This window comes from Oncorhynchus masou, chromosome 22 (genome assembly GCF_036934945.1).
Source record: "Oncorhynchus masou masou isolate Uvic2021 chromosome 22, UVic_Omas_1.1, whole genome shotgun sequence".
Classification (NCBI taxonomy): Eukaryota; Metazoa; Chordata; class Actinopteri; order Salmoniformes; family Salmonidae; genus Oncorhynchus; species Oncorhynchus masou.
Genome location: NC_088233.1, coordinates 58,625,797 through 58,653,576, shown reverse-complemented (window position 1 = coordinate 58,653,576; position 27,780 = coordinate 58,625,797). Strand labels below are relative to the sequence as shown.

The 27,780-nt window shown below is 43.2% G+C and overlaps 1 protein-coding gene across 1 annotated transcript in view; it reads right to left on the bottom strand.

Annotated features, from left to right (window-relative positions):
* Positions 1–27,780, bottom strand: part of b4galnt4a (beta-1,4-N-acetyl-galactosaminyl transferase 4a) — a 493,079-nt gene that overhangs the window by 43,309 nt on the left and 421,990 nt on the right. The window contains exon 9 of the mRNA XM_064930637.1: positions 7,025–7,091. Within this exon, the coding sequence (XP_064786709.1) occupies positions 7,025–7,091 (67 nt within the window). The remainder of the gene's footprint in view (positions 1–7,024; positions 7,092–27,780) is intronic.

The window sequence follows — 27,780 nt, the reverse complement described above, 5'->3', positions numbered from 1 at the left end:
TCCCACCACAGTGTCCGATTTCAAATATGCTTTTCAGCAAAAGCACCACAAATGATTATGTTAGGTCACCACCAAACCACAATAAAAACAGGCATTTTCCCAGCCAAAGAGAGGAGTCACAAAAAGCACAAATAGTGATAAAATGAATCACTAACCTTTGAAGATCTTCATCAGATGACACTCATAGGACTTCATGTTACACAATACATGTATGTTTTGTTTGATAAAGTTCATATTTATGTCGAAAAATCTGAGTTTACATTGGCGCGTTACATTCACTAGTTCCATAAACATCCAGTGATTTTGCATAGCCACATCAATTCAACAGAAATACTTAAATGTAGATGATAATACACATGGAATTATAGATATACATGTCCTTAATGCAAACTTTACAGAAAAGGCAAACCTGAGACTGTGCTCATAACAATCAAGTCAAATTAGCCACCATGTTGTAGTCAACATAAACCATAAATTACATGCTAAATATTCCCTTACCTTTGATGATCTTCATCAGAATGCACTCCCAGGAATCCCAGGTCCACAATAAATACTTTACAGGTCGAAGAAACATTTCAAACTAAGTACAGAATCAATCACTAGGATGTTTTTACCATAAATCTTCAATAAAGTTCCAACCGGATAATTTTTGTCTTGAGGAGGAACGGAACGCAAGTGGATATCATGTGGAATGCACGTGGCCAGGAAATGGCTGACTGCCAGACACATGGCTAATTCTGACCTTATTCAGTCCCACAACACAGTAGAAGCCTCATTCAAATTTCTAAAGACGGTTGACATATATTGGAAGCTCTAGGAAGTGAATCTTCATTCATATCGCAATGGGATTTCAATAGGGAATGGTTTGAAAATATACCAACCTCAGATTTCTCACTTCCTGTTTGGATTTCTTCTCAGGTTCTTGCTTGCCATATGAGTTCTGCTGTACTCACAGACATCATTCAAACAGTTTCAGAAACTTCAGACTGTTGTCTATCCAATACCAATAATATGCAACTGAGACTGAGGAGCAGGCCATTTACTCTGGGCACCTTTCATCCAAGCTACTCAATAGTGCCCCTGCAGCCATAAGAAGTTAATTATCGTTAATGATCATGAGGTCATAGATTCATCAACCTTCCATTACAACGCTAGAATAAAGTGTTTTGAGATGGGGTGTTGAGTTTTAAATGTGTTAAAATTAAAGTATTCATAGAGCTATTGGAAATCTTTGGACATCCATTGTGACACTCGATGATCTAAGGGGGCCAAGGGACTGTAACATACTCTGTTTCAGGGGAATCATGGCTCTCTCCAGATATACTGTCCCCATCCATACAGCCAGCAGGGTTCTCTATACATCATGGTGACAGGAAGAAATAACTCTCTGGGAAAAAGAAAGGCAGGTGTATGTTTCATGATGTGATTGTGGTAACATACAGGAACTCAGGTCCAATTGTTCCCCCAATATGGAATAACTCATTATCAAATGCCGACAGCATTACCTCCAAAGATAATTCTCTTCATTTATCGCCACAGCCGTGTATACTTGACTTTTTCCAAATTTTTCTGTTTCAGCCTTATTCTAAAATTGATTGAAACGTTTTTTTCCTCATTAATCTACACACAATATCCCATAATTAAAAAGCAAAAGCAGGTTTTTAGAAATGTTATATATATATATATCGGAAATGTCACATTTACGTAAGTATTCAGCCCCTTTACTCAAAAAGCACCTTTTGCAGAGATAACGGCATCGAGTCTGACGCTACAAGCTTGGCATACCTGTATTTGGGGAGTTTCTCACATTCTTCCCTGCAGATCCTCGTAAGGTCTGCCAGGTTGGATGGGGGGGCGTTGCTGCACAGTAAAATTCAGGTCTCTCCAGAGATGTTAGATCCTGTTCAAGTTGGTGCTCTGGCTGCAACATTCAAAGACTTGTTCCAAAGCCACTCCTGTCTTGTCTTGGGTCGTTGTCCTGTTGGAAGGAGAGCCTTACCCCACCCAGTCTGAGCGCTCTGGAGCAGGTTTTCATTAAGTATCTCATTGACTGCTCCATTCATCTTTGCCTTGATCTTGACTAGTCTCTCAGGCCCTGCCACTGAAAAACATCCCTACAGCATAATGCTGCTCCATGCTTCACCGTAGGAATGATGCCAGGTTTCCTCCAGACTTGAAGCTTGGCATTCAGGCCAAAGAGTTCAATCTTGGTTTCATCAGACCAGAGAATCTTATTTCTCATGGTGTGACAGTCTTTTGGTGCCTTTTGGCAAACTCAGCGTGGGCTGTCATGTGCCTTTCACTCAGGAGTGGCTTCTGTCTGGCCACTCCACCATAAAGCCCTGATTGGTGGACCGCTGCAGAGATGATTGTCCTTCTGGAATGTTCTCCCATCTCTACAGAGGAACTCTGGAGCTCTGTCTGAGTGACCATCGAGTTCTTGGTCACCTCCCTGACCAAAGCCCTTCACCCCCGATTGCTCGGTTTGGCCGGACGGCCAGATCTCGGAAGATTTTTGGTTCTTCCAAACTTCTTCCATTTAAGAATGATGGAGGCCACTGTGTTCTTGGGGAAATTCAATGCCGCAGACATTTTTTGGTACCCTTCCCCAGATCTGTGCCTCGACACAATCCTGTCTCAGAGCTCTACAGACAATTGTGCCGTAGAGCACACTACATTGCAGCGTGGCGTCACTACAGGCGTCACTATCTTTGGCCTGAATGATAAGCATCATATCTGGTGGAATCCTGGCACCATTCCTACGGTGAAGCATGGTGGTGGCAGCATAATGCTGTGGGTATGTTTTTCAGCGGCAGGGACTTGGAGACTAGTCAGGATCAAGGCAAAGATGAACAGAGCAAAGTACAGAGAGATCCTTGATGAAAACCTGCTCCAGAGTGCTCAGGACCTCAGACTGGAGTGAAAATTCACCTTCTAACAGGACATCTACCCCAAGCACACAGCCAAGACAACGCAGGAGTGGCTTCGGGACAAGTCTCTGAATGTCCTTGAGTGGCCCAGCTGGCGCCTGGACTTGAACCCGATCGAACATCTCTGGAGAGACCTGAAAATAGCGTTGCAGGTGTGCCAAGCTTGTAGCGTCATACTTAAGATGACTCGAGGCTGTAATCGCTGCAAATGGTGTTTCAACAACCTACTGACTAAAGGGTCTGAATACTTATGTAAATGTGTTTTTGTTTTTTATTTTAATACATTTGCTACAATTTCTACAAACCAGTTTTTGCTTTGTCATTATGGGCTATTGTGTGTAGATTGATGAGGGAAAAATGAATTTTAATCCATTTAAGAATAAGGCTGTAATGTAACAAAATGTGGAAAATGTTAAGAGGTCTGAATACTTTCCAAATGCACTGTATATTTATTTTCCGCACTCTGACATTGCTCGTCCTAATATTTTTATATTTATTAATTCCTTTCTTTATATTTTTGTGGGATTTGTGTGTATTGTTTTGTATAGTTAGTAGTACTGCACTGTTGGAGCGAGGAACATAAGTGATAATATCTGCAAAACATGTTCACGCAACCAATACAATTTGGTTTGATTTGAAGAGGAATATGTAAGACATTGGAAAAATGTGATGGAATGGAAAGTAGCTGTCTTTCTGTCTAAGTTAGGCAAACTTAACAATGGGTGGAAAACTGTAGTTGTGTGTGTCCATGATAGAGAATATTTTGGAAAATTGTGATGCAAAAGATTCCATGAATCTATGTCTGCGTCCCAAATGTCACCCTATTCCCCATATCGTGCACACATTTTGTCCAGGGCCAATAGGGCTCTGGTCAATAGTAGTGCTCTATATAGGGAAGAGGGTGCCTTTTGGGACGCAGGCCATGTTTCGATTATTGAATGTTTACGAGAGATTTACATTTATGGTATCGCGCCGTCCCAACCTTCGCTCTCTCTCCCCCGCTACTCTTTCCTACTCTTTCCTCTTCCATCCTATCATCTCTTCCCTCTGCTCATACCTTCTCCAACCTTTCTCCTGACTCTGCCTCCTCAACCCTCCTCTCTTCCCTTTCTGCATCCTTTGACTCTCTATGTCCCCTATCCTCCAGGCCGGCTCGGTCCTCCCCTCCCGCTCCGTGGCTCGATGACTCATTGCGAGCTCACAGAACAGAGCTCCGGGCAGCCGAGCGGAAATGGAGGAAAACTCGCCTCCCTGCGGACCTGGCATCCTTTCACTCCCTCCTCTCTACATTTTCCTCCTCTGTCTCTGCTGCTAAAGCCACTTTCTACCACTCTAAATTCCAAGCATCTGCCTCTAACCCTAGGAAGCTCTTTGCCACCTTCTCCTCCCTCCTGAATCCTCCTCCCCCTCCCCCCTCCTCCCTCTCTGCAGATGACTTCGTCAACCATTTTGAAAAGAAGGTCGACGACATCCGATCCTCGTTTGCTAAGTCAAACGACACCGCTGGTTCTGCTCACACTGCCCTACCCTGTGCTCTGACCTCTTTCTCCCTCTCTCTCCAGATGAAATCTCGCTTCTTGTGACGGCCGGCCGCCCAACAACCTGCCCGCTCGACCCTATCCCCTCCTCTCTCCTCCAGACCATTTCCGGGGACCTTCTCCCTTACCTCACCTCGCTCATCAACTCATCCCTGACCGCTGGCTACGTCCCTTCCGTCTTCAAGAGAGCGAGAGTTGCACCCCTTCTGAAAAAACCTACACTCGATCCCTCCGATGTCAACAACTACAGACCAGTATCCCTTCTTTCTTTTCTCTCCAAAACTCTTGAACGTGCCGTCCTTGGCCAGCTCTCCCGCTATCTCTCTCAGAATGACCTTCTTGATCCAAATCAGTCAGGTTTCAAGACTAGTCATTCAACTGAGACTGCTCTTCTCTGCATCACGGAGGCGCTCCGCACTGCTAAAGCTAACTCTCTCTCCTCTGCTCTCATCCTTCTAGACCTATCGGCTGCCTTCGATACTGTGAACCATCAGATCCTCCTCTCCACCCTCTCCGAGTTGGGCATCTCCGGCGCGGCCCACGCTTGGATTGCGTCCTACCTGACAGGTCGCTCCTACCAGGTGGCGTGGCGAGAATCTGTCTCCTCGCCACGCGCTCTCACCACTGGTGTCCCCCAGGGCTCTGTTCTAGGCCCTCTCCTATTCTCGCTATACACCAAGTCACTTGGCTCTGTCATAACCTCACATGGTCTCTCCTATCATTGCTATGCAGACGACACACAATTAATCTTCTCCTTTCCCCCTTCTGATGACCAGGTGGCGAATCGCATCTCTGCATGTCTGGCAGACATATCAGTGTGGATGACGGATCACCACCTCAAGCTGAACCTCGGCAAGACGGAGCTGCTCTTCCTCCCGGGGAAGGACTGCCCGTTCCATGATCTCGCCATCACGGTTGACAACTCCATTGTGTCCTCCTCCCAGAGCGCTAAGAACCTTGGCGTGATCCTGGACAACACCCTGTCGTTCTCAACCAACATCATGGCGGTGGCCCGTTCCTGTAGGTTCATGCTCTACAACATCCGCAGAGTACGACCCTGCCTCACACAGGAAGCGGCGCAGGTCCTAATCCAGGCACTTGTCATCTCCCGTCTGGATTACTGCAACTCGCTGTTGGCTGGGCTCCCTGCCTGTGCCATTAAACCCCTACAACTCATCCAGAACGCCGCAGCCCGTCTGGTGTTCAACCTTCCCAAGTTCTCTCACGTCACCCCGCTCCTCCGCTCTCTCCACTGGCTTCCAGTTGAAGCTCGCATCCGCTACAAGACCATGGTGCTTGCCTACGGAGCTGTGAGGGGAACGGCACCGCAGTACCTCCAGGCTCTGATCAGGCCCTACACCCAAGCAAGGGCACTGCGTTCATCCACCTCTGGCCTGCTCGCCTCCCTACCATTGAGGAAGTACAGTTCCCGCTCAGCCCAGTCAAAACTGTTCGCTGCTCTGGCCCCCCAATGGTGGAACAAACTCCCTCACGACGCCAGGACAGCGGAGTCAATCACCACCTTCCGGAGACACCTGAAACCCCACCTCTTCAAGGAATACCTAGGATAGGATAAGTAATCCTTCTCACCACCCCCCTTAATGATTTAGATGCACTATTGTAAAGTGGCTGTTCCACTGGATGTCAGAAGGTGAATTCACCAATTTGTAAGTCGCTCTGGATAAGAGCGTCTGCTAAATGACTTAAATGTAATGTAATGATTTAAGTCCATTCCTCCAGTATGTCCCAAAATTACAGCAGTGTAGAAATGAAAGGATGGTGGAATGAAAAGAAAGATAAAGAAATGGAAATTGAGAGTGAACTCATTGAATAGATCATGGCTTAGATTCTTGACATCTCTCGGTCCCCCCATCACATCCCCATAGAGATTATACATAATGTTGTCAAGCAATTCTCCTGTGTTTATGTCTATGGTGGTCACCCTGGTCTCTATGGTAAGAAAGGGGTCAGTGTTGTGTTTCCCTGTGTCCAAAATGTGTTCTTACATTTTTGTTTTACTTGAACTTGATCCTCATATGTTTATGAAAGGCAGGGTGAATGACATCAACAATATGGCAGCCATTTGGGGGTAGCCCAGACTGCGATTCAAAAACCCGTAACCAGTGACTGTCATTCCATCACCTGAGCCATTATGCCAGAGCTCCAATCCTCTTGCAAGGTTGGGTTAAGGTTGTTACAAAATGATGGACACAACCATGAAACACAATACTTCCTGATATAGTATTTCTAGTCCATTGGTCCAGAGCGAAGGGACTGCACTTTGTTCCTTAGGTCTGCCTTCCTGTCTGCTGTGTAACAACAGGGCAGTGCAGCCTGGAATAGCATCTGTGCTCCAATCTACCTCTATCCCCCTAATCAACCCCAGGGAACAGTGTGTGTGTGTGTGTGTGTGTTTGTGTTTGTGTTTGTATACCAAAACTACAATGAAAGCAGCAAGACTCGTTCTTTCGCCATTGGGTAGATATGTGCCTAAGGGGAGCTTCTAGCCAGAGCATTGCGGCCAGAGCCAACCAAAAAACAACAAACCCAGCTTACCTGTGTAGAGGGAAATGTAGGCAGAATCGATGACCTCATACTTCAGACCTGGCAGGAATGGACGCCACTGAAAGAGAGGAGAGAGAGAGAACATGTGAGACAGACTGCTCGAACGTACAATTTAACTTCATGTGTCACAGGCTGCGTCCAAAATGGCATTGCAAAGGCGCCTGGTCAAAAGTAGTGCACTATATAGGAAATGGGTGCAATTTGGGATATAGCGTTCATGTGTCATAGGTTGCGTCCAAAATGGCATTGCAAAGGCGCCTGGTCAAAAGTAGTGCACTATATAGGAAATGGGTGCAATTTGGGATGCAGACGTAGTACAAGATTTGCCCTGTTCATTTTCACACTCAGTAGTACTTATGTAAAGATGGATTCAGGGGAGGGGAGGAGAAGAGAAAAAGGAGAAGAGGGGATGAGAGGAGAGGAGAGAAGGGGAGGAAAGTCTAAACCTCTGTCTTATCTCAGAACAGGGGCGAAATGTTGCTGGTTCGAATACCCGAGCCGACTATGTGAAAATCTGTTCAAGGCACTTAACCCTAATTTGCTCAAGGGGTGCCGTACCACTATGGCTGGTACTGTAATAACAACACCTACCCGGCATATGTGACAATAAAAAATAAAAAACAAACATAAAATTACCCTCAAACTTCAAGCGCGACTATGCCCAGAGGTCTACCATTACCAGAAAGACGGAGAGATGCAGAGGAGATGGACACAGAGGAGTCGCAGAGAAACAGAAAGGATAGAAAACCAGACAGAAGTATATATAGACACAGAAAGATAAAGAGGGCTTAAGAATGCGGGAGCAACAAAAGAGAGAATAAGTACAGCAGTGGGAGAAAGAGGAAGACAGACCAAAATGAGGAGACAAAGTAGAGCAAGCAAGGAGAGTGCTTGGCTGGTGTGCGAATCCTGTGCTTGCAGCAGCACAAACAGAGACTGCGTCCCAAATGGTACCCTATTCCCTATATATTTCCATTTGGTAAAAGATAATGCATTATATAGGGAACAAGGAGTAATTTGGGACACACACATAGAGAGAGACAGACAGGCTACAATCATTTTAAAGATATTCTGAATTTACCAGCAGTGTATTCATGGGAGGCACGTCATTTTCTACATTTATTTTCTACATTTGTATAACTTTTATGTCGTCAGGGGAAACCCTTTCAGACCAGGGGCTCATTTTTTAAGCTGCCCTGACCACAGCAATAGAACAGTACAAAATCACTAACAAAGATACAAATAAATAAAAAATACATATAAACAAAGAGTTACAACTTTCAACATTACAACCACAACAATCTCTTCTTTCAATCAAAACAACTGGGGTTTTGGGCTCCCGAGTGGCGCAGCGGTCTAACACCGTATATGCGCCATTGAGCGCAAATAGATTTTGTCCCCCCACACCAAACGAGATCACGACATGCAGGCTAAAATAACAAAACAAACTCTGAACCAATTATATTAATTTGGGGACAGGTTTTAACATTTATGGGGACAGCATTTAACATTTATGGCAACTTAGCTAGCTAGCTTGCAGTTGCTAGCTAATTTGTCCTGGGATCTAAACGTTAAGTTGTTATTTTACCTGAAATGCACAAGGTCATGTACTCCCCCGACAATTAATCCACACATAAAACGGTCAACAGAATAATTTCTAGTCATCTCTCCTCCTTCCAGGCCTTTTTCTTATTTGGACATTACATGGCGATTGGCATCTAACTTTCAGTTACCACGATGACCGACCGAACTCAGTTCATCTTTTAATCACCCAGGTGGGTATAACTAACGAGGAGATGGCACGTGGGTATCTGCTTCTATAAACCAATGAGGAGATGGGAGAGGCAGGACTTGCACCGAGTTCAGCATCACAAATAGAACAGACTTATTTTTTTTGCGCTTGGCAACGCAGACGCTCATTGCGGTGCGCCAGCAGTGTGGGTACAAGAATAGAACAACATGTATGTTTACATTTATATAAGCCACAAGAGCGGTGTGGTCAGCATGCAAGGCACTACATCTCAGTGCTTGAAGCATCACTACAGACACCGTAGTTCGAATCTAGGCTGTATCACAACTGGCAGTGATTGGGAGTCCCATAGGGCGGAGCACAATCGGCCCAGCGTCATCCGGGTTTGGCCGGTGTAGGCCTTCATTGTGAATAAGAATTTGTTCTTAACTGACTTGCCTAGTTAAATAAAGGTTCAACAATAGTAAAAACAGTCAAAACGGCAACTCTCATTATACCCATCTTATACTACAGTCTTAAACTGCTCTGGCGGCACCAGGGAATCAAGATGCAAGGAGTTCTGCAGACGATTCCAAGAAAACTGAAAGCAGATCTACCTAGATTGGTATGGACGAGTAGAACCTTGAGAGTTAACCATCCCTGTGAATGGTTTTGGTGTCTCATATTTTACATTGTAACAGTGGGTTGGAAGATTTTTCCTGCAGAGCTCTGTAAACAAAAAGGGAGTAATGAAGTGATCAACAAGACGTTAGTGAGGACCAGCCGACCTTCTGATGCAGGATGCAGTGATGAGTATTAAACCTGCCGCCTGTGATAAGGCAAAGTGTGCTATGGTAGACAGCATTCAAAAGTTTTAGAGCAGTGTCTGCTGAATTTTGATACATTTATTTTTTATTTTACCTTTATTTAACTAGGCAAGTCAGTTAAGAACAAATTCTTATTTTCAATGACAGCCTAGGTTCCTAGTGGGTTAACTGCCTGTTCAGGGGTAGAACGACAGATTTGTACCTTGTCAGCTCAGGGATTTGTACTTGCAACCTTTTGGTTACTAGTCCAACACTCTAACCACTAGGCTACCCTGCTGTCCCAAATGGATTCACCATAGTCCAAAACTGGCAGGAGAAGTTGATTGTACAATCTGCTTCCTGCTTTTTAGAAAGAGGCAAGATCCATTTCAATATTAGTATGTTTTTTAATGGCCTCTTTGAATATATATTTTTTTACTTTATCCATCCAAATGCCCAGATATTTATCGGCGGGGATCTGCTGGATGAGAGAACCATCCAATCAGTATATGTGTAGCCCATCTAAAGAGTTTTAAATCAACAAGGGATTTCTGCAGTCTGATTGCAGCTCTAACATAGCTTGGTCAACAGCATATACTGTATAACCGTATCATCTGCATACAGATGAAAAATGGCGCCGATAGATAGGGCAGCCGTGCTTCTAGCCCCTAGACAACTTTGCAGTATTTAGCTTTTTTCAGTGTTATTTCTTACATTATGAGCCCATAATTTATTTTGTGTTATTACATACAGCCGGGAGGAACTTTTGGATATCAGAGAGACGGAAACTCACCAAAATTACCAGCATTACGACCAGGAATACAACTTTCCCAAATCGGATCCTTTGTTCGTACCCCTCAGGGCAATTGAACTGATTCCAACGGCTGATCCAAAACACTGCAGGCGGAGAAGAGGTATTTGGACTGGACTGGTCTGACTCGGGAGGCGCACACACCACCCACCACTTCCGAGTATATTACTCACTAATGTTCAGTCTCTGGATAATAAAGTTGACTCGCTCAGGGCGAGGATGTCCTTCCAGAGAGACAACAGGGATTGTAACATACTCTGTTTCACAGAAACATGGCTCTCTCGGGATATCTGTCTGAGTTGTACAGCCAGTCGGGTTCTCCGCAGAAAGGAATAAATAGGAATAAATAACCCTTCTGGGAAGAAGAAGGCCGGGGGTGTATGTTTTATGATTAACTACTCATGGTGTGATTGTGATAACATACAGAAACTCAAGTCCTTTTGTTCACCCGACCTAGAATACCTCACAATCAAATGCCGACCGTATTACCTCCCAAGACAATTCTCTTTGGTTATAGTCACAGACGTGTATATTCCACCTCAAGCCGATACCACGACAGCCCTCAAAGAACTTCACTGGACTTTATGTAAACTGGAAACCACATATCCTGAGGCCACATTTATTCTAGCAGGGGATTTTAACAAAGCAAATTTGAGGAAAACGCTACCAAAGTTCTATCAACACATTGACTGTAGTACTCGGGCTGGTACCACAGTCAATGTGGTACTCCAACCACTGGTACTCCAACTTCCGGGATGCGTAAAAGGCCATTCCCCGCCCTCCCTTAGGCAAATTTGATCACAACTCAATGTTGCTCCCCCCTTCCAACAGACAGAAACTCAAACAGGAAGTACCCATGCTAAGGACTATTCAACGCTGGTCACACCATTTGGAATCCACGCTTCAATATTGTTTTGATTCTGCAGACTGGGATATGTTCTGGGTAGCCTCCGAAAATAACATTGATGAATACACTGATATGGTGACTGAGTTTATCAGAAAGTGTATAGGAGATGTTGTACCCACTGTAACTATTAAAACCTACAATAAGAAGAACCAGTGGATAGATGGCAGCTTTCGCTCAAAACTGAAAGCGCAAACCACCGCATTTAACCATTGTAAGGTGACTGGGAATATGGCCGAATACAAAAAGTGTAGTTATTCTCTCTGTAAGGCAATCAAACCATCAAAATGTCAGTATAGAGACAAAGTGGAGTCGCAATTCAATGGCTCAGACACAATAGGTATGTGGCAGGGTCTACAGACAATCACGGACTACAAAGGGAAAACCAGCCACGTCGCGGACACCGACGTCTTACTTCCGGACAAGCCAAACACTTTCTATGCCCACCTTGAGGATAACACAGTGCCACCGACGTGGCCCGCTACCAAGGACTATGGGCTCTCCTTCTCCGTAGCCGACATGAGTAAGTCATTTAAGTGTGTTAACCCTTGCGCATGTGCAGACCAGCTGGCTGGAGTGTTTACGGACATATTCAATCTCTGCCTATCTCAGTCTTCTGTCCCCACATGCTTCAAGATGGCCACCATTGTGCCTGTACCCAAGAAAGCTAAGGTAACTGAACTAAATGACTATCGCCACATAGCACTCACTTCTGTCATCATGAAGTGCTTTGAGAGACTAGTCAAGGATCATATCACCTCTACCTTACTTGACACCCTAGACCCAATTCAATTTGCTTACCGCCCCAATAGATCCACAGGCGATGCAATTGCCATCGCACTGCACACTACCCTATCCCATCTGGACAAGAGGAATACTTATGTAAGAATGCTGTTCATTGACTATAGATCAGCCTTCAACAAAATAAGCAAGCACCAGTTAGCCTGGAACTATCCTAGTGCTAGGTCCATCTCCCAGCTGGCTGAAGAGGTCCATCAGCCACTCTTTGGTCTACAATTGGCCTGGACTCATTTTACTGCCGACACGGCGCCCTGCCGATCCATCACGACTGGTCTACCGACGTAATCCACCCGAGGGGGTTTCAACAGGCTCCTCCGTCACAACGTCCCCTGAAGGCCCATCTGCTAGCTGTCTAGAGCATATCTGCTCAGCTATCTGAGCAGCTTACCGATCGCTGCAGCTGTACACAACTCTGAATAGCCCAACTACCTACCTCATCCCCATATTGTTTTTATTAACTTTTTTGCTCTTTTGCACACCAGTAGTTCTACTTGCACATGCTCATCTGCTCATCTATCACTCCAGTGTTTATTTGCAAAATTGTAATTACTTCGCTACTATGGCATATTTATTGCCTTACCTCCTTACTCCATTTGCACACACTTTATATAGATGTTTCTACTGTGTTATTGACTGTACTTTTGTTCATCCCACATGTAACTCTGTGTTGTTTGTGTTGCACTGCTTTGCTTCACCTCCTCCCTGTAGGCTTTCTCGTCATTGTTGGTAATAAGGCCTACTACTGTTGTGTCATCTGCAAACTTGATGATTGAGTTGGAGGTGTGCATGGCCATGCAGGATGCAGTTGTAAATGAGAACTTGTTCTCAACCAGCTTACCTGGTTAAATAAAGGTGAAATATATATATTTTTTAAACTGGGGCCCCACAAAGGATGCCTGCTCATCCTCCTCCTGTTCTCCCTTTTCACCCATGGCTGCATGGCCATGCACACCTCCAACTCAATTATCAAGTTTGCAGATGACACAACAGTAGTAGGCCTTATTACCAACAATGACGAGAAAGCCTACAGGGAGGAGGTGAGGGCCCTGGGAGTATGGTGCCAGGAAAATCTCACAACGTCAACAAAACAAAGGAGCTGATCGTGGACTTCATGAAATAGCAGATGGAGCAACCCCCTATTCACATCGATGGGACCATATTGGAGAAGGTGGAAAGCTTCAAGTTCATTGGCGTACACATTACTGGTAAACTAAAATGCTCCACCCATACAGACAGCGAGGCTCAGGAGGCTGAAGAAATTTGTCTTGGGGCCGAAAAACTCCCACAAACTTTTACAGATGCACAATTGAGAGCATCCTGTCAGGCTTTATCACCGCCTGGTACGACAACTGCACCGCCCGCAACCTCAGGACTCAACCTCCCCATCACCGGGGGCAAACTACCTGCCCTCCAGGACACCTACAGTACCCAATGTCACAGCAAGTCCAAAAAAATCATCAACGACAACAACCACCCGAGCCACTGCCTGTTCACCTCACTACCATCCAGAAGGTGAGGTCAGTACAGGTGCATCAAAGCTGGGACCAAGAGACTGAAAAACAGCTTATATCTCAAGGCCGTCAGACTTTTAAATAGCTATCTAGCACATTAAAGGCTGCTGCCCTGTATACATAGACTTTAAATCACTGGCCACTTTAATAATGGAACACTTGTCTGTCCTCACACTAGTCACTTTAGTAATGTTGAAATATTTTGCATTACTCATCTCATATGTATATACTGTATTCTATTCTACTGTATCTTAGTCTATATCACTGTGACACTGCTCGACATCTCTATGTTTTGGAACATACTGTAGGTCCAGTAACACCATCATACTGCAATAGACTTAGGGCAATATGTGTTAGTGCATACTCCCGCTTACAAACAACACACCCGTACATGATGCATAGAACCTCTGCTAAAGTGTGTACAACTAAGCACTGTTCAAGTGCCTACTACCCTTTGGTGTATCTTTTCATCTACTCTTTGTGATGCACCAAACACACACACACACAAATCACACTCTCTCTCTTACTCACACTCGAACACATGCACACGCACACACACACTGCAGAAAGACAGCACAGCAGGGCATGTATGAGGTTTTAGCATGCTGCCATTGTCTCTTCTCAAGGTCGACTCTGCCTGTCCTCTCAGGGATCAATGGAAACTGGCACCCCAACACTATCAGGACAGCCCAGGAGACAGAGACACACCACCGCACCGAGCCAGCACGTGAAATGTGCTACATACTTTTCATTGTGTCTTGCTGAAAAGGCGTAAACATTTAGATTTGAAAAAGGACTAGGGTTCAATTAAATAGCAAAAGTAATGGCATTCTAACATCTAAAAGATTCTCCTTGATAATACATGTAGATGCTGAAGAGTTATGGTGGGGACAATCTAAATATGAGGATTCAGGAGAAAGTGTGTGTGTGTGTGCCTGCATGTGCGTGCATATACAAGCGTCAATGTGTGTGCATGTGTACGTCTGCATGTGTTTGTCTGTGTGTGCTCTGACACAGCTTGACGGGAGAACCTGAGTACTGCCAACTGGCACTGCAAGATCAACAGAAAGGAAAGAAAATCAATATAGTTGGGGGAAATAATAAAAAGGATGAATCAGACATCAAAATGGAGCAGGCGGCCAACAGTCTCAGTCTTTCAACCAGAATACGCCCTGTGACATATAGGGATATAATATATATATTTTTTTTAACTACTACTACTCTCTCCCTATTCTCCTCATCTCCTCTCCTTTATAACTACTTCTGAAAAAGCTCTACTCCTTCTTTCCTACTCTCCTGATCAGAAAAGGTCAGAGTAAAAACAACAACAAAAAATGGCAGAAACATTTCTAGTTCTTTCACCAGGACATGAGAGGAAAGAGAAGGCCTTTGAATGAAAAAGGACAGTCCAGTGGAAAATACCAGGCAGACAGTTTACTCAGTGAGGACAGAGTGGAGAGATTTACTGTACTTACTCCACGCACACACACACACACACACACACACACACACACACACACACACACACACACACACACACACACACACACACACACACACACACACACACACACACACACACACACACACACACACACACACACACACACACACCTCTGGCAGAGTGGACAGCAACACAAGACAGTTGTTACAACTACTATGGGGGAACAATGGAAGACTACAAGAAACTATTTAACTTCTTATGGCTGCAGGGGCAGCATTGAGTAGCTTGGATGAAAGGTGCCCAGAGGTACCCAGAGTAAACGGCCTGCTCCTCAGTTCCAGTTGCTAATATATGCATAGTATTATTAGTATCGGATAGAAAACACTCTGATGTTTCTAAAAGTGTTTGAATGATGTCTGTGAGTATACTAGAACTCATATGGCAGGCAAAAACCTGAGAAGAAATCCAAACAGGAAGTGAGAAATCTGAGGTTGGTTGATTTTCAGGCCCTATTGAATTGACAGTGGGATATGAATGAAGTTGCACTTCCTAGGGCTTCCACGAGATGTCAACCGTCTTTATAAACTTGAATGAGGCTTCTACTTTTTTGTGGGACTGAATGAGAGCTGAATGAGTCAGGTTACTGGCAGAGAGCCATTCCCTGGTCACTCGCATTCCACATGATATCGCCCTGCGTTCCATTGCTCCTCTAGACACAAATGATTTCTCCGGTTGGAACTTTATTGAAGATTTATGATGATAAAAACATCCCAATGATTGATTCTATACTTAGTTTAAAATGTTTCTTCAACCTGTAATATAACTTTTTGAAGTTTTTGTCCAAAGTAATGCACAAGCGTTTGGATAAGTGTACATAACGTGCTAACTAAAGTAGCTACTTGGACATAAATAACAGATATTATCGAACAAATCAAGCATTTATTGTGGAACTGCCAATCCTGAAGTGCATTCTGATGAAGATCATCAAAGGTAAGGGAATATTTATAATGTTATTGCTGGTTTATCTTGACTACAACATGGTGGCTAATTTGATAATTTTTCCGTTAAGTTTTTTTGAAATCTGACACAGCGGTTGCATTAAGGAGAGGTATATCTATAATTCCATGTGTATAGCTTGTATTATCATCTACATTTATGATGAGTATTTCTGTTGAATCGATGTGGCTATGCAAAATCACTGGATGTTTTTGGAACTAGTGAACGTAACGCGCCAATGCAAACTCAGATTTTTTTATATAAATATGAACTTTATGAACATGAAGTCCTGTGAGTGTCATCTGATGAAGATCATCAAAGGTTAGTGATTAATTTTATCTCTATTTATGCTTTTTGTGACTCCTCTCTTTGGCTGGAAAAATGGCTGAGTTTTTCTTTGGCTTGGTGGTGACCTAACATAATCGTTCGTGGTGCTTTCGCTGTAAAGCCTATTTGAAATCGGACACTTTGGTGGGATTAACAAAAATATTACCTTTAAAATGCTATAAAATACATGTATGTTCGAGGAATTTTAATTATGGTTACACGTGGTCTGCGGATGTGAAGCAAGTTTGATGTACTGCCAAATTCTCTGAAACGACGTTGGAGGCGGCTTATGGTAAATACTTTAAATTATATTAACTAGCAACAGCTCAGGTGGACATTCCTGCTGTTAGCATGTAAATTGCACGCTCCCTCAAAACTTGAGACATCGGTGGCATTGTGTGACAATTTTAGAGTGGGTTTTTATTGTCACCAGCACAAGGTGCACCTATGTAATAATCATGCTGTTTTATCAGTTTCTTGATATGTCACAGCTGTCAGGTGGATGGATTATCTTGGCAACTGATAAAATGCTCACTAATAGGGATGTAAACAAATTTGTGCACAACATTTGAGAGAAATAAGATTTTTGTGGATGTTTTATTTCAGCTCATGAAGCATAGAACCAGAACATTAAATGTTGAGTTTTGTTCTATGTAGTAGGTTGTGACTGGCCTCACACTCCAGTACAGTAGGTGATCATGTATGCACCTGTCAGTTGGTTGCGATCCACCCCAAAAAATTAAATAAGAAGATAACTCACTCACATTGATATATTTGCCGAGGATGTTTTAGTTGCGCAATTTTACATCTAATTAAGGTGTTTGGTGCAGTATTTCTCAAGTACAAAAATGTGCGATGTGATTTCTTTTGCAAACAAAGTCGGGCTGCTGGGCAGGTATTGTTAGTGGTCAAACGTACATTGCCAAATCAAAACCAAACTTTCATTTACCCATTGTGAAGAACAAATGTTCCAAAGATTATGGTTAATTGTTTAGCTAGCTAGCTACATATCTTAACAATAGATTCCACTATGCAAGTACCCATTTCAAGATAGTCTAGCTAGCGACATTTTCAGATATTACATGTTTCTAATTTTGACAAATTATTTTCATTTTAAGTGTACTGTTAGCTAACGTGGATGTCGAGGTTATCTTTTAGTCTTGATTGCAGCCAACATTTTCAAGACAATTTCGCCCTCTAGTTGGTATATTAGTTCTACTGTTACAGAATGACCCTGCTATGGCACTAATTTTCAGCATGTGTGTTGTTTATGTCTGGCAAGTGCTGTGTAGAATAACTCCCCCTCACGTGAAAGATATTGATCACCTCCAGCTCGTGCCTTCAGCCAATCAGACTGTCCCCATGCACCCCACACTCTGCCCATGTGCTGATCTTGCATCCTGTGATTGGTCAGATGTTCCTAGCTAGCGAGGCACTGGCTCATTGCATGCTCTCTCAAATGTATATGTATTACCTGGGCCTGAACTGTGTTTTCCCACATGTGCATGAGACACGTAAACAAAGTAAGTTGATGCTGTTGTTAATTTTTTTATATATATATTTTATATATATATTTTTTTACCTTTATTTAACTAGGCAAGTCAGTTAAGAACAATGATGGCCTAGGAACAGTGGGTTAACTGCCTGTTCAGGGGCAGACTGACAGATTTGTACCTTGTCAGCTTGGGAGTTTGAACTTGCAACCTTCCGGTTACTTCTGGTTATTAGTCCAACGCTCTAACCACTAGGCTACCCTGCCCCTCTAGAATATCGCAGAATGTTCTAGAGCTCTTTTGTGGTCCTTTATCTGGCCGGATTTGTGACTTTTCTGACACGGAGCAGACTAAGGGCGATTTATGTTGTTGACAATCATTCCGTGGCAATTTACCTGACATGTTGTTTGAATGGAAAACTAATGTTGATGGTCTATCCTACTCTTATATTTTTATCTGTTTCCAATTTATGTAATCCATTAAATACAACTGTCTTTAAAATAAAATTGTCTGATATGGTAATTTCTTATCAGGATCGGAGGTAAAATATTTCGGGACCAGCCATACTTGAAATGTGTAACTAAATCAAGTAAATTGTGATTGAGTTATATGATCTATAGTCATACGTTTTTCACAATTCCTGAATATAATCGTAGTAAACATTCCCTGTTTTAGGTCAGTTAGGATCACCACTTTATTTTAAGAATGTGAAATGTCAGAATAATAGTAGAGAGAATGATTTATTTCAGCTTTTATTTCTTTCATCACATTTCTAGTGGGTCAGAAGTTAACATACACTCAATTAGTATTTGGTAGCATTGCCTTTAATTTGTTTAACTTGGGTAGCCTTCCACAAGCTTTCCACAATAAGTTGGGTGAATTTTGGCCCATTCCTTCTGACAGACCTGGTGTAACTGAGTCAGGTTTATAGGCCTCCTTGCTCGCCCATGCTTTTTCAGTTCTGCCCACAAATGTTCTATAGGATTGAGGTCAGGGCTTTGTGATGGCCACTCCAATACCTTGACCTTTGTTGTCCTTAAGCCATTTTGCCACAACTTTGGAAGAATGCCTGGGGTCATTGTCCATTTGGAAGACCCATTTGCGACCAAGCTTCAACTTCCTGACTGATGCCTTGAGATGTTGCTTCAATATATCCACATAATTCCTACTTCATGATGCCATCTATTTTGTGAAGTGCACCAGTCCCTCCTTCAGCAAAGCACTCCCACAACATGATGCTGCTGCTTTACAGTTGGGATGGTGTTCTTCGGCTTGCAAGCATCCCCCTTTTTCCTCCAAACATAATGATGGTCATTATGGCCAAACAGTTCCATTTTTGTTTCATCAGACCAGAGGACATTTCTCCAAAAGGTACAATCTTTGTCCCCATGTGCAGTTGCAAACCGTAGTCTGGATTTTTATGGCGGTTATGGAGCAGTGGCTACTTCCTTGCTGAGCGGCCTTTCAGTTTATGTCGATTTATGGCTCATTTTACTGTAGATATAGATACTTTTGTACCTGTTTCCTCCAGCATCTTCACAAGGTCCTATGCTGTTGTTCTGGGAATGATTTGCACTTTTCGCACTCTTTCTAACACCTGGATATGTTTATTTTTGAACCATTCCATTCTAGATTTTGCTTTATGTTTTGGATCATTGTCTTGTTGGAAGACAAATCTCCGTCCCAGTCTCAGGTCTTTTGCAGACTCCATCATGTTTTCTTCCAGAATGGTCCTGTATTTGGCTCCATCCATCTTCCCATCAATTTTAACCATCTTCCCTGTCCCTGCTGAAGAAAAGCAGGCCCAAACCATGATGCTGCCACCACCATGTTTGACAGTGGGGATGGTGTGTTCATTGTGATGGGCTGTGTTGCTTTAAGCCAAACATAACATTTTGCATTGTTGCCAAAAAGTTCAATTTTGGTTTCATCTGACCAGAGCACCTTCTTCCACATGCTTGGTGTGTCTCCCAGGTGGCTTGTGGCAAACTTTAAACAACACTTTTTATGGATATCTTTAAGAAATGGCTTTCTTCTTGCCACTTCCATAAAGGCCAGATTTGTGCAATATACGACTGATTGTTGTCCTATGGACAGAGTCTCCCACCTCAGCTGTAGATCTCTGCAGTTCATCCAGAGTGATCATGGGCCTCTTGGCTGCATCTCTGATCAGTCTTCTCCTTGTATGAGCTGAAAGTTTAGAGGGACGGCCAGGTCTTGGTAGATTTGCAGTGGTCTGATACTCCTTCCATTTCAATATTATCGCTTGCACAGTGCTCCTTGGGATGTTCAAAGCTTGGGAAATATTTTTGTATCCAAATCCGGCTTTAAACCTCTTCACAACAGTATCTCGGACCTGCCTGGTGTGTTCCTTGTTCTTCATGATGCTCTCTGCGCTTTTAAGGGACCTCTGAGACTATCACAGTGCAGGTGCATTTATACGGAGACTTGATTACACACAGGTGGATTGTATTTATCATCATTAGTCATTTAGGTCAACATTGGATCATTCAGAGATCCTCACTGAACTTCTGGAGAGAGTTTGCTGCACTGAAAGTAAAGGGGCTGAATAATTTTGCACGCCCAATTTTTCAGTTTTTGATTTGTTAAAAAAGTTTTAAATATCCAATAAATGTCGTTCCACTTCATGATTGTGTCCCACTTGTTGTTGATTCTTCACAAAAAAATACAGTTTTATATCTTTATGTTTGAAGCCTGAAATGTGGCAAAAGGTCGCAAAGTTCAAGGGGGCCGAATACTTTCGCAAGGCACTGTATCTCCTTCCTGAGTGGTATGATGGCTGAGTGGTCCCCTGGTGTTAATACCTGCGTAGTATTGTTTGTACAGATGAACATGGTACCTTCAGGCGTTTGTAAATTGCTCCCTAGGATGAACCAGACTTGTGGAGGTCTACATTTTTTTCTGAGGTATTGGATGACTTCCTTTGATTTTCCCATGATGTCAAGCAAAGAGGCACTGAGTTTGAAGGTAGGTTTTGAAATAAATCCACAGGTACACCTCAAATTGACTCCAATTATGTCAATTAGCCTATCAGATGCTTCTAAAGCCATGACATTATTTTCTGGAATTTTCCAAGCTGTTTTTAAAGGCAGATTCAACTTAGTGCATGTAAACTTCTGACCCACTGGAATTGTGATACAGTGAATTATAAATGAAATAATCTGTCTGTAAACAATTGTTGGAAAAATTACTTGTGTCATTCACAAAGTTGATGTCCTAACCGACTTGCCAAAACTATAGTTTGTTAACAAGACATTTCTGGAGTGGTTGAAAAACGAGTTTTAATGACTATAACCTAAGTGTATGTAAACCTCCGACTTCAACTGTACATGTACGACAACGTGCTCCTGTTCCCGCCAATATATTAAAGAGGAATAGGACAACATTCAACATGCCACAATCAACAGCCTGATCAACTCAATGCAAAGGAGATGTGTCGCGCTGCATGAGGCAAATGGTGGTCACACCAGATATTGACTGGTTTTCTGATCCACGGCCCTACTTTTTTTAAAGGTATCTGTGATCAACAGGTGCATATCTGTATTCCCAGTCATGTGAAATCCATAGATTAGGGCCTAATGAATTCATTTAAATTGACTGATTACCTTATATATGTCACGTTTATTTAAAGGGCTCGGGAGACAGGCGAAGGAATGCATGTAAAGGCATGGAAACGAAGACCAAACAAACACATATACAATACACAGGGTTGTAACCCAAACAAAAGAGGAACGGAGTACCTCGAATAAATAAACGGGGAGCACAATGATTAACACACGGGATGAGACCCACAATCATCTGCACAATAAAAGTGGCAAGAAAGCCAAAACAACACAGCACAGGGACACACATGACATTGTAACAATAATGGATAGCACCATGGTGAACAAAAGGGCACATATATACAAATCCCCCCCAACGCAGCAAAATTGGTCTCGAGGACGATCACAGTAACGTAGTGTGGGTCAATCAGGACCCGAGCTGCCGAAGTTGCGTCGTCGGATGGGCCAGTTTCTGCTGTCGAAGTTGTGGCGGCATCGAACGGACCAGTAGCAGTGTTGTCAGATGGACCGGTTGTGGCTGCTGAAGTTGTGTCGGATGGACCCGTTGCGGCGGCGCCGGACGGACCAGTCGTAGCGTCATCGGACGGGCCATTCCCGCTTTCTCCCTCAATGGTCCATTATGCTGTTACATTGGTATGAAGAGTCGTGAGACAGGCGCAGGAATGCAAAATAGTTTTTTTATTATACCCCAAATTATGGAATGCCATGTAAGGCCACGGGGACGAAGACCAAACACTATTCAACACACAGGGTTGAAACCCAAACAAAAGAGAGAGGAGTACCTCAAATAAATATCACTAGCGCACAATGATTATCACACAGGACTAGACCCGTAATCATCTGCGCACTCAACAATGGCATGAAGGCCAAAACACACAGCACAAGTACTCACACGCACCAACGGACATTGTAACAAAAATCGACAGCGCAATGGAAACCAAAGGGCACACTTCTACAAGTACTAATCAGTGGGAATATGGGACAGGTGTGCGTAATGAAAGTTCCGGAGGGATCCGTGACAATATAAGATAAGAAACAATACTGTGCAGCCGTATTCATTGACCTGGCCAAGGTTTTCGACTCTGTCAATCACCACATCCTCATTGGCAGACTCGACAGCCTTGGTTTCTCAAATGATTGCCTCGTCTGGTTCACCAACGACTTCTCTGATAGAGTTTAGTGTGTCAAATTGGAGGGTCTGTTGTCCGGGCCTCTGGCAGTCTCTATGGGGGTGCCACAGGGTTCAATTCTTTCACCGACTCTCTTCTCTGTATACAGCAATGATGTCGCTCTTGCTGCTGGTGAGTCTCTGATCCACCTCTACGCAGACGATACCATTCTGTATACTTCTGGCCCTTTTTTGGACACTGTGTTAACAACCCTCCAGGTGAGCTTCAATGCCATAAAACTCTCCTTCCGTGGCCTCCAATTACAAGTAAAACTAAATGCACATTCTTCAACCGATCGCAGCCTGCACCTGCCCACTAGTCTGGACGGTTCTGACTTAGAATATGTAGACAACTACAAATACCTAGGTGTCTGGTTAGACTGTAAACTCTCCTTCCAACCTCACGTCAAACATCTCCAATCCAAAGTTAAATCTAGAATTAGCTTCCTATTTCGCAAACAAAGCATCCTTCACTCATGCAGCCAAACATACCCTTGTAAAACTGACCATCCTACCAATCCTCGACTTCGGCGATGTCATTTACAAAATAGCCTCCAATACACTACTCAATAAATTGGATGCAGTCTATCACAGCGCAATCCGTTATGTGACCAAAGCCCCATATACTACCCACCACTGCAACCTGTACGCTCTCGTTGGCTGGCCCTCGCTTCATACTCGTCGCCTAACCCACTGGCTCCAGGTCACCCACAAGACTCTGCTAGTTAAGTCCCCCCTTATCTCAGCTCGCTAGTCACCATAGCAGCACCCACCTGTAGCACGCGCTCCAGCAGGTTGTTAGGGTTGCGCAAATTGAAATCTGGTATCAGGATAAATATAACAATGAGTCACCGATTTTATACTATGTATTTTTTATTAGCTAAGTAATAAATGGCAAATGCAACTTTCGTATATACGGGCTCACTGTAATACCACGCAGGGCAGAACAGGGAACTGACAAGATGTATGTAAAACAGTATTCTTTATACTGTGATAGACAGTTCCAACCCGTCTGTTGGCCTATCACAGTAGAGACTGGGTGTGGTTTAAACTTGCTCAGCCTATTGCAGGCGCTCAGGCGGGTCCCCGCCTCTTGGCGCTTCTGTTGATAGATGTAACTGTTGCTTGTGAAGAACATCCAGGCTCTCATGCTCCATACCGTTATCTTGCACCTGGCTCCTGTTATCTAACAAAAGACCGCTTGTTCTCGTAACACTACGTTCTGAATGTGCCCCCCTCCCAAATAATTTGAACAGTTCCTGTCTTCATGCTTCTCTGTATTTTTCCATCATGAGAAAGTCCCATGGCCCTTTTAACAATGTTTCAAGTCAGCTATGTTGCATAACACATACAAACATCCACACAAGCCAACAGCAGATAATATTCAATCATATATATGGTAATGGCTATAATGTAAAATACAGGATCCAAGATATACAAGGTATATCTCTCTGGTCACCCCCAAAACCAATTCTTTGGCCGCCTCTCCTTCCAGTTCTTTGCTGCCAATGACTGGAACGAACTACAAAAATCTCTGAAACTGGAAACACTTATCTCCCTCACTAGCTTTAAGCATCAGCTCTCAGAGCAGCTCACAGATTACTGCACCTGTACATAGCCCATCTATAATTTAGCACAAACAACTACCTCGTTCCCTACTGTATTTATTTATTTACTTTGCTGCTTTGCACCCCATTATTTCTCTCTACTTTGCACATTCTTCCACTGCAGATCAACCATGCCAGTGTTTAACTTGCTATATTGTATTTACTTCGCCACCATGGCCTTTTTTGCCTTTACCTCACTTATCTCACCTTACTTGCTCACATTGTATATAGATGTATTTTTCTACTGTATTATTGACTGTGTGTGTGTTTTACTCCATGTGTAACTCTGTGTGGTTGTAAGTGTCCAACTGCTTTGCTTTATCTTGGCCAGGTCGCAATTTTAAATGAGAATTTGTTCTAAACTTGCCTACCTGGTTAAATAAAGGTGAAAAAAAATAATAAAAAAATATGAACAATAAAATTGAAATTGAAAGAGTACATATTGCACCAGTTTTAAGCACTGGCTGCCTGTGAGTTTTAGAATTAATTGAAATATTATTTTATTGGTTTTTAAATCAATCCACGATTGTGCACCCCGATACATGTCAGACAGGCTTTTTAAGTTAAGTACCCAGTAGGTCCCTCAGGTCCTCTGGCACTAGCCTTTTAACTATCCCATAGCCTAGCACCAAGAGCCATGGAGAGACAGCCTTCAGTTATTATGCTCCCAGCCTCTGGAATAACCTGTCAGAGAACCTGAGGGGGACCAAGAGGCACGGAGAGGAAGCCTTTAGTTATTATGCCCCCAGCATCTGGAATAGCCTGCCAGAGAACCTGCAGGGCCCGAAACTGAGGACATATTTAAAAGAGATCTTAAAACACATCTTTTAGCTTTGCTTTTCCTTAGGGTGCTTTTAAGTTGTTCAGTTTGTGTCATTCTTAATTTGTTTATCTTACATTTGTGGTGTAGTAAATATTTTATATTTTATATTTTCATTATTCACTTGTTTGTTTTCCTGTAAAGCACATTGCATTGCATTTCATGTCTGAAATGTGCTGTATAAATAAAGCTTGATTTGATTTATTCCATAATTCTACCCTAAATGACAGAGTGAAAAGAAGGGAGTATTTTATTCTCTCTTTTTATTCGCTCTCTTTTAAAGATCCACATGGACGTTTAGTTGCACATTTTTTAAGTAAAATGTTGGTGTGAATGTTAGCTGTGTGGTTCATATACACATTTCTTATCTCATGAAATCACACAGATCCGTTGTTATAGGCAAACATACTGTACCAGTGGAGGCTCCTCCTCAGTGAATTTCATAAAAATGTAATTTGTAAAATATTTAAATAGTTATACTTTTTAGGTAAAACTATACTAAATATAATCACGTCACCAAATAACTGATTAAAACATGGGGAATAGTTACAGGGGAGAGGGGGGGGGGGGGGTGAATGAACCAATTGTCATCCAATATGCTGTAATAGAAATAAGGCCATGCTTATGAAAAAAACTAATTCTCCCTCGTCTTAAATGGCACTGACCTATACTGTACTGTACTATACTTTTTGTCATGCGGGTGGGGAGGACTGTACATTTCTATCCAATAAGGTAATTTCTGCACAATATTTCTGCCTATTTAGGGGGCCCCCTCAAGGGTACCCACATGGGCAAAAGTTGCGCATAGCTTCTCACTGCTGAAACTAATGCTAACAAAACATCTCAGCTGATCTACAGCTCCCCAGAGGGACATCATACCTTTAGCCATGGTATTGTGGGCATTTCAGTATAAAGACGAGTGTGAATCCGTTTCTATCTTTTCCTTTATAAATCAGTGTCTTGGCCACTGCAATTTATTGCGCCCATCGACTAATGCGGCTGCGGCGGCCTAGTCACGGTAAATCTGCTGTTTCTGTCAAAGTGTGAAATTAATTCCACTATTAAATCCAGCACAGGGGCCTTGCTAAGCCAGTGTAACCAGTAAGATAGCTCTCTCTCACACACACACGCACACACACACATACACACACAGCTATATATACACACACAGCAATATATATACACAAACAGCAATATATATATACACAAACAGCAATATATATATACACACACACACCCACACACATGATTTGCAGTGTGTCTTTTCTATGCAGTTCAAACCGACTTTTACAGCCTCTGGGGTTGGTTTCCTATTCTCTGTGCAGTCTCAGGTTTCGTCCCAAATGGCACCCTTCATCCTAGTCCCTATGTAGTGCACTACCTTTGTCCTTGGTTAAAAGTAGTACATTAAATATAGGGTATTGGGTGCCATTTAGGACACATTTCAGAGGAGAATGGAGACGGGTGCCCATATGACCTTGCTACTATAGATATAATCAGGTTCTTCAAAATAATGGCTGCTGTCTTTATGACACTGATGATGACGATATAAAGCTTATATAGTCTTACTCAGAAATACCATGAAGAGGAAAGAAAAGACAACCATAGATTCATTGATTTCTCCTTTACTCGCTGTCTCCCTCCCTCTATCCATCTTTTCAAATAAAGTTGAAAGTTCACATTTCTCTCCTCTCACTTTCTCTTTCTCCTCTTCTCTTCTCCTCACCCCCTCTCTCCCTCCTCTCTTCCCCCATGTTCTCCCTTCCTCTACCTTCAATCCCTTCACCTCTCACCTCCTTATCCTCCTCTTCTCTCCCTTTCTTAGACAAGTCTGTTCAGTCGCTCTTTGTCTCCACATAAAGCAAGGCCAGCTGTGTGTTAGGACGGTACAAATGTCAGTGTGTCCGAGTGGAGTTGGGCACTCACATACACGCGCATATGCATGAGCACATGCATATACTGTATATGCTTGCATGCATGCACACACGTACACAGACACAGGCATACATACGCATGCTGTCTCTCTCTCTCTGTTGCTTCTCTCCAAACATTACAATGAAACCACAACAGAATGTCATCATCACCAGCCATCTCAGAGTTCCATCTCAGTTCAGTTCAGTTTCCAATTTCCATGACAACCTGGGCAGCAGAGATGGTGTGTGGATGATGGGCCCAACTCAATGTCTAATATACGTCTGTCTGTCTGGATACACATTTTTACTTCAGCAAGTAGGCAGCTCTGGACGTTCAGTTTACTCCGGACCAGGCCCTAATCCCCTGGACTCGAAAGTGGAAGCGGGAGCAACCTGACGAGACTACATCGGCAAACAAATGGACCTCCATTGCCATAGACCATGGCGTTCCAAGATGGCGTAGCAATCAGACGTATGTTTTCTCTTCTCCTGTCCATTGTAAATATCGTTTTCCTCATTTTGTTTTCGTATATATTTCGTATAAATTTTAAATTTCACTTTCTATCTACGGACTGAATATACTGTCCTGCAATCTGCCTCACCCTATGTGGCAAGGATCTGCTATTATTATACTTTAGAACCGGAACCCCCATCAGAAGCTAGCCAGCTAACTAGCTACTAGTCAGTTAACGGTGAAGGCCGCTAGCAGTGGCTAACTCGGACACCAGCCAGCCTCAGCTCGGTCAATAACTGCCAATCTGCACAGCGCGATATCAACCCAGAGCATATCGGACTGCTTTTTCTCTACCACATCTCCGGATTCCTACCGCAAG